This window comes from Bos indicus x Bos taurus, chromosome 18 (genome assembly GCF_003369695.1).
Source record: "Bos indicus x Bos taurus breed Angus x Brahman F1 hybrid chromosome 18, Bos_hybrid_MaternalHap_v2.0, whole genome shotgun sequence".
Classification (NCBI taxonomy): domain Eukaryota; kingdom Metazoa; phylum Chordata; class Mammalia; order Artiodactyla; family Bovidae; genus Bos; species Bos indicus x Bos taurus.
The window spans coordinates 20,161,484-20,169,744 of NC_040093.1; the positions used below are offsets into that span (position 1 = coordinate 20,161,484).

The window sequence follows — 8,261 nt, forward strand, 5'->3', positions numbered from 1 at the left end:
AGCACCACAGGCAATGGAAAAGAATGGTTTCAGGGGAGGACATGTTGAAGAACCTGAGTGCTCATTTTTTTCACCCATTCAACAAATATTTATTGAGTATTACTATGTTTCAGACACTATCTGAGGCCGTGGAGCTACAGAGGAGGAGAAGACATACAGAACCCTCATCACAAATCAGGATCCATTCCAGATGACACAAAGACCTAACCATAAGGCACAGAAACCATAAAATACCATAAGTATGGAAAAGCATTTTTAAAAATTAATCTCAGCTTTGGGGTAGTCTTTGTATGATGTCATAAAAATTTTAAATGTTCACGTTTTTAAAAAGAGTGAAATAATGCTATCTGAAGCAACATGGATGGGCCACATCAACCCTTGCTCTGAGATAATTACTGGAAGATCCATGAGCATTCTATACACATACCATTTTGGTCAGTTCAGACTTTCCTAACTATTAAAATGAACTCATTAAGTTATCCATTTATTAATACTTGTCACCAAATTAATGATGCTTTTCCGCCTGTCCTCCCATCTAAACTAGCTCACACATAGAAAGATTTGGTTCTCTGGAAATGGCACTATCAAAGATTAACCTTGAGGAACTTCCCTTGGGGGTCCAGTGGCTAAGACGCTGTGCTCCAGATGCAGGGGACCCGGATTCAATCCCTGGTCAAGGAACTATTACTAGATCCCACATGCTGCAACTAAGACCCAGCACAGCCAAATAAAAAGTACTTAAAAAACCAACAAAAACCCAAAGGTTATTCTTAAATGTCATTGAAAGAGTTCATATCTGTAAGTTTCAATTCCCCTACTTGCAAACAACAGTGCTGTAAATCAGATCCTTTACTACAGTTTTCTTGGAATATCCTCTGTCCACAATCACTCTTGTAAACTCCAAGAGAGCTCTGATTTATTTGTAATTAATAATAGGCTTTATGTTTTTTAGAATAGTTTTAGATTTACAGGAAAAAATGAGCAGGTAGTACAGGAGATTTCTCTATACTTCTTCCCTGCACACATAACATCTTAGATTATATGGTATGCGTGTTACAGTGAATGAGCCATTATTGATACACTATTACTAACTGAAGCCCATGGTTTACTCAGATTTCCTGTTTTTAATCCAATGCACTTTTTGTGTATCAGACTCCTATCCAGAATACCATATTACATTTAGTTGTCGTGTCTCCCTAGGCTCTTCTTAGCCATGACAATAACTCACTTCTGTTGTTTTTGATGACCTTAACAGTTTTGAGTAGTACTGGTCAAGTGTAGTGTAGGGTGTGCCTCTGTGAGAATTTATCTTGTGATTTTCTCATGATTAAACTGAGTTGATGGGCTTTGGGGAAGAAGAACATAGAGATAAAGGGTCATTTTCCCCATATCATACCAAAGGTATTGTGCTATTATGTAAGAAATACATTTGGTCTTTGTCTCTGGTTCCTGTAAAAAGCTTCCAAAGCCCTTGGAATTTCCTGAGTGATGGAATTATCTTTGTTATTCATCAGTTCAGTTCAGTTCATTCCAGTCGCTCAGTCGTGTTTGACTCTTTGTGACCCCATGGACTGCAGCCAGGCCTCCCTGTCCATCACCAACTCCCGGAGTTTATTCAAACTCATGTCCATTTAGTCGGTGATGCCATCCAACTATCTCATCCTCTGTGGTCCCCTTCTCCTTCCACCTTCAGTCTTTCCCAGCATCAGGGTCTTTCCACACGAGTCAGCATTTAGCATCAGGTGGCCAAAGTATTGGAGTTTCAGCTTCAGCATCAGTCCTTCCAATGAATATTCAGGACTGATTTCCTTTAGGATGGACTGGTTGGATCTTCTTGTTGTCCACGGGACTCTCAAGAGTCTTCTCCAACACCACAGTTCAAAAGCATCAATTCTTCGGCGCTCAGCTTTCTTTATAGTCCAACTCTCATATCCATACATGACTACTGGAAAAACCATAGCCTTGACTAGACAGACCTTTGTTGGCAAAGTAATGTCTCTGCTTTTAAATATGCTGTCTAGGTTGGTCATAACTTTCCTTCCAAGGAGTAAGCATCTTTTAATTTCATGGCTGCAGTCACCATCTGCAGTGATTTTGGAGCTAAGGAGACCCTTTTGAGCACACCTGAGCTTCTGCTAACAAGGTGACTTAAGGTAAGTTCCCTACAAAGGCTTAGGATGGTACTGATCACCAGAAAGATAAGTGGTTTAAGGCTGGAACTTTCAGCTCCATCCATCAACCTCTGGGAAGGAAAAATGAGGGGAAATCGTGGTGGCTTGGAGGGTACAGACTAAACTCTATAAAAACTCTTGAACAACAATATTTGATGAAATTCCAGGTTGGTGAACTCATCCCCATGCCAGGAAGGTGTCACATTCCAGTTTCATAGGAACAGAAGCTCCTGCACTTGGGACACTTCCAGACCTCACTCTGTGTATCTCTTCATCTGACTGTTCATCTGTAGCCTTTCTAATAGCCTTTGTGATAAACTGGGACACATAAGTAAGTTTCCCAGGTGCCACTAGTGGTAAAGAACCTACCTGTTAATGCAGGACACATGAGGAATGTGGGTTCAATCCCTGGTTCAGGAAGATCCCCTGGAGGAGGGCATGGCAACCTACTCTAGTATTCTTGCCTGGAGAATCCCATGGACAGAGGAGACTGGCGGTCTACAGTCCATGTGTCCAAAGAGTCAGACACAACTGAAGCAACTTGGGACACATCAGTAAATGTGTGAGTTCCATGAGCCATTCTAACATATGCTCAAATCCAAGTAGGGAGTTGTAACTTCTGATTTATAGTCAGCTGGTTAGAAGCACAGGAGACAATTTGGACACACAAATTGGTGTCTGAAGTGGGGGCACTCTTGTAAATCTGAAGCCTTAACCTGTGGGATTTGATGCTATCTCCAGGTAGACAGTGTCAGAATTGAGTGAAATGTGTAGAGCACCCAATCAGAGTCTGCTGAGAACTGGGAAAAGGCTTGGTGGTGTTGGAAAACACACATCAGAACTCAAAGTGCATGCTATCAACTATCCTGGCTTTGCCCAACCTCAGCAACGTGTAAGACTGATAATGAAATAAATCATGATAAACCTAAAAAACAAATTCATGAGTAGAATACACATTCTTTTCAAGCTTCCAAACAACCAAGGTAGATCACATCCTGGGTCATAAAACAGAGCTTAAAAATTTTAAAGACTCAAATTTAAAAAGAAATCATGCAGTGTATGCCCTCAGACCACAACAGAATTTAACTAGAAGTCATCAACAGAAACATAGTTGGAAAATTCTGAAATAATTAGAGATTAAACAATGCAATTTCAAATAACATGCAGATAAGAAAGCATATCTCAAGAGAAACTAAAATACATTTCGAACTAAATGAAAACAGAAATACATCAAAATTTGTGGGATGCATTGAAGGCAGTGCTTAAAATTTTATAACATTGAATCTATACATTAGAAAAAAACAAATACTTAAAAGTCAGTTTAGCTTTCACCCTAGGGGTTGAAAAAACAAATCAAAAGCAAAGTAAGCAGAAGAATGGGACCTCCCCGGTAGTCCAGTGGTTAAGAATCTGTCTACCAATGCAGGGGATACAGGTCTGATCCCTGGTTCAGGAAGATCCCACACACCACGTAGCAGCTCAACTTGTATACCACAACTACTGGGCCCATGGGTCTGCATGCCTGGAGCCTGTGCTCCACAACAAGAGAAATCTGCACACCACAGTGAAGACCCAGTGAAGCCAAATAAATAAAATAATTTTTTTTAATAGGAGGGAAATTCAAGAGGGAGAGGATATGGGTATACCTATGGCTGATTAATGTTGTTGTATGGCAGAAAGCAACACAACACTGTAAAGCAATTATCCTCCAATTAAATATATTTTTTAAAAAAGAAATGACTGTGTCTGGCTTAAAAAAAAAGTAAAGTAAGCAGAAAAAAAAAATAAATAAAAACCAGAGCAGAAATCAGTGAAATTGAAAACAAAATTAATAGACAAAATCAACAAAACTAAAAGCTGACTCTTTTGAAAAGATTGACAAAATTGATAGCCAGGCAAACTTTATTAGTCTGCTCATGTTGCCGTACCAAAATAACACAGAGTGAGTGACCTAAAGAACAGAAATGTATTTTCTCAGTTCAGAACAGAGTTTATTTTCTCAGAACTAAGAGAAAGTTATTTTCTTTTAGCTTTGGAGGCTAAAAGTCCAAGATCAAGGTGCCATCAGAGTTAGTTTCTGGTGAGACTTCCTTTCCTGACTTGTAGATGGCTTCCTCCTTGCTGTTTTCTCACATGGTATTTCTTCCATGTGCTTGTGGAAAGAAAGTTATCTCTGGTGTCTCTTTCTCTTCTAATAAGAACACTGATCCTATCAGGTTAGGGCTCCACTTATATGACCTCATGTAATCTTAATTATCTCCCTAACAGCCTTATCTCTCAATACAGTCACTTTGGGGTCTAGAGCTTCAACATATAAATTTTGGGTGCAGGGGGAGACCATTCTGTCCATCAAAATAAACAAACTGAAAAAAAAAAAAAGACACAGATTACTAATTCAGAAATGAAGGAGAGACTATTCACTACTGATCCCATGGTCATTATAAGGATCATAAGGAATATTATGAACAACTCTGTGCCCATGAAAATTTGATAACCTATATGAAATGGACCAGTTCCTTGAAAGATATAATCTTTTAAAACTTTCAAAACTCACACCATGGGCTGTGTAACTTAGATAACTCAATTAGATCTACATCTATTAAAGAAACTGAATCAATAATTGATAACCTTTCAGACTTCCATAGTAGTCCAGTGGTTAGGAACCTGCCTGCCAGTGCAAGGGACTCAGGTTTGATCCCTGGTCTGGGAAGATTCCACATGCCTTGGAGCAACTAAGCCCATGCTCCACAACATGAGAAGCCCTTGCACCGCAATTAGAGAGCAGAGCCCCTCCTCACTGCAACTAGAGAAAGCCTGAGCCAACAAAGACCCAGCACAATCAAAAATAAATACACTAAATAAAATTTTTAAAAGTAATAATCTTTCAAAACAGAAAATAACAAAAATAAAAAGCAAATCTAGATGCACTCACTGCTGAATTCTACCAAACATTTAAGGAAGAAATTATACCAGTTCTCTAAAATTTCTTCCATTAGATAGAGGTAGAGGGAATATCTCCTAACTCATCCTAAGGGTTAGCTTTACCTTAATGTCAAAACCAGACAAAGACATTACAAAACCAATTATAGACCAATACTATGAAAACAGATATAAAACTTCTCATAAAAATTATCAAATGGGATGCAACAATATATAAAAAGAATTATATGCATGATCAAGAGGCTCATACACTGCTGGATCACTACTGGAAAATTAATATAGTCAATCTCATCAACAGGTTAAAGGAGAAACATCACATGAACATATCAATAGATGCAAAAAATGCATTTGATAAAAATCTAACACCCATTCATGATTTTTAAAAAATCTCAGCAATCTAGGAACAGAGAAGAATTTCCTCAATTTGATAAATAACATCGTAAACATAGCTTTACCTTAACGTCAAAACTTAAAGCTGGGGCTTCCCTGGTGGTCCAGTGATTAAGAATCTGCCTTGCAATCCAGGAGACGTCAGCAGACACTGGTTCGATCCCTGATCCAGGCAGATCCCACATGCTACAGGGTACCTAAACCTGTGTGCCACAACTCCTGAAACCCACGTGCCCTAGAGTCTGTGCTCTGCAACAAGAAAAGCCACCACAATGAGGGCCTATGCACCACAATTAGAGAGTAGCCTCCACTCTCCAAAACTAGAGAAAGCCCTTGTGCAGCAATAAAGACCCAACACAGCCAAAAATAAATAAATGAAAAAAAAATTTTTTTTAACTTAGCAAATTAAAAAAAAACACCCCCCAAACCCTATAGCTAACAACTTACTTAATGGTGAGAAAATAGATTCCTTCACACTAAGACAGGAGTAAGGTAAAGATGTCCCCTCACATCAGTCCTAGCAAGGCACATGGTTAATACACAAAATATACAAAAATAAATTGCTTTCCTATAAACGTCATGGGGTCGCAAAGAATTGGACACGACTGAGCAACTGAAATGAACTGAAACTAGAAATGAACAATTGGAATGTTAAGTTAAAATGAATACCATTGAGTCCAAGTGGAGCGAGCGAGCTGAGTGGTTGTGTGATTGCGTCCCGGAGACCGGTAGCGCTTGCAGCATGGCTGACCAACTGACTGAATAGCAGATTGCAGAATTCAAAGAAGCTTTTTCACTATTTGACAAGGATGGTGATGGAACTATAACAACAAAGGAATTGGGAACTGTAATGAGGTCTCTTGGGCAGAATCCCACAGAAGCAGAGTTACAGGACATGATTAATGAAGTAGATGCTGATGGTAATGGCACAATTGACTTCCCGGAATTTCTGACAATGATGGCAAGAAAAATGAAAGATACAGACAGTGAAGAAGAAATTAGAGAAGCATTCCATGTATTTGATAAGGATGGTAATGGCTATATTAGTGCAGCAGCGCTCCACCGTGTGATGACAAACCTTGGAGAGAAGCTAACAGATGAAAAGGTTGATGAAATGATCAGGGAAGCAGATATTGATGGTGATGGTCAAGTAAACTATGAAGAGTTTGTACCAATGATGACAGCAAAGTGAAGACATTGTACAGAATGTGTTAAATTCCTTGTACAAAATTGTTTATTTGCCTTTTCTTTGTTTGTAACTTATCTGTAAAAGGTTTCCCCCTACTGTCAAAAAAAAAAATGCATGTATAGTAATTAGGACTTCATTCCTCCATGTTTTCTTCCCTTATCTTACTGTCATTGTCCTGAAACCTTATTTTAGAAAATTGATCAAGTAACATGTTGCATGTGGCTTACTCTGGATATATCTAAGCCCTTCTGCACATCTAAACTTAGATGGAGTTGGTCAAATGAGGGAACATCTGGGTTATGCCTTTTTTTTTTTTGAGTAGTTTTTTTTAGGAACTGTCAGCATTTTGTTGTTGAAGTGTGGAGTTGTAACTCTGCGTGGACTACGGACAGTCAACAGTATGTACTTAAAAGTTGCACTATTGCAAAACGGGTGTTTTATCCAGGTACTCGTACACTGTTTTTTTGTACTGCTGGTCCTATACCAGAAACATTTTCTTTTATTGTTAACTTGCTTTTTAAACTTTGTTTTAGCCACTTAAAGAAAATCTGCTTATGGCACAATTTGCCTCAAATCCATTCCAAGTTGTATATTTGTTTTCCAATAAAAAAATTACAATTTACCCCCCCCCCAAATAAAATGAATACCATTTAATTAGCACCAAGAAAAATGAAATAGATAAGATATCAATCTAGCAAAATATGTACAAGATCTACATGAGGAAAACTACAAAACTCTGATGAAAGAAATCAAAGAAGAAATAAACAAATGTAGAGCTACTCCATGTTCATGGATAGGAAGACTCAATTTTGTCAAGATGTCAGTTCTTCCCAGCTTGATATATAGATTTGAAATTGCACATCTCAGATTGGGACATTAACTCACTGTCTTTTAATTGATATCACACACCTGGTCTCAGGACTTAGTGAAGCTCAGGTTCTGTATATCTCATCACAGAAAGAATTCAGTGAGAGATAAAGTGATAGGTAAGAAGTGGATTTATTTAGAGAGATACACATTCCAAAGACAGAATGCAGTCATCTCAAAAGGTGAGAATGGCTTTGGGAGGAACACACTCCATAGACAGAGTGTGAGCCATCTCAGAAAGCAAGAGGCCCTCAAATGTGGGGTGACTAGTTAGTGCATAAAGGCTGGGTAATTTCATAGGCTTATGAGAGGAAATGAGTCGACAAGTCCAACCAATGGACATGAGTTTGAGCAAGCTCCAGAAGTTGGTGATGAACAATGAAGCCTGGCGTGCTGCAGTCCAAGGGGTCGCAAAGAGTTGGACATGACAGAGTGACTGAATTGAATGAGTGAGAGGATTATTCCACCTCTCTGGAAATAATCCTTTCTGGGAGAAGGGGTAAAGATATCCAGGAATTGGGCCACCTCCCACTTTTTGATCTTTTACAGTCAGTCTTGGAACTGTCACAGTGTTGTTGCTCAGTCGCTAAGTCATGTTTGACACTTTGTGACCCCACGGACTGCAGCATTCCAGGATTCCCTGTCCTTCACTATCTCCACAAGTTTGCTCAAACTCATGTCCATTGAGTTGGTGATGCCATCCA

The 8,261-nt window shown here is 38.9% G+C and overlaps 1 protein-coding gene across 1 annotated transcript; it reads left to right on the forward strand.

The window, feature by feature from the left end:
• The first annotated feature begins 6,160 nt into the window (after nt 1–6,160).
• Nucleotides 6,161–7,315, forward strand: LOC113875709 (calmodulin-like). Its single transcript, XM_027514406.1, has one exon. It carries the CDS (start codon nt 6,352–6,354, stop codon nt 6,691–6,693), a length of 342 nt encoding a protein of 113 aa, XP_027370207.1. The 5' UTR covers nt 6,161–6,351; the 3' UTR covers nt 6,694–7,315.
• The last annotated feature ends 946 nt before the right edge of the window (nt 7,316–8,261 follow it).

Coding starts and splice junctions, on each gene's coding strand:
- LOC113875709 (XM_027514406.1), top strand. CDS start 6,352: ATGAGGTCTCTTGGGCAGAATCCCACAGAAGCAGAGTTACAGGACATG.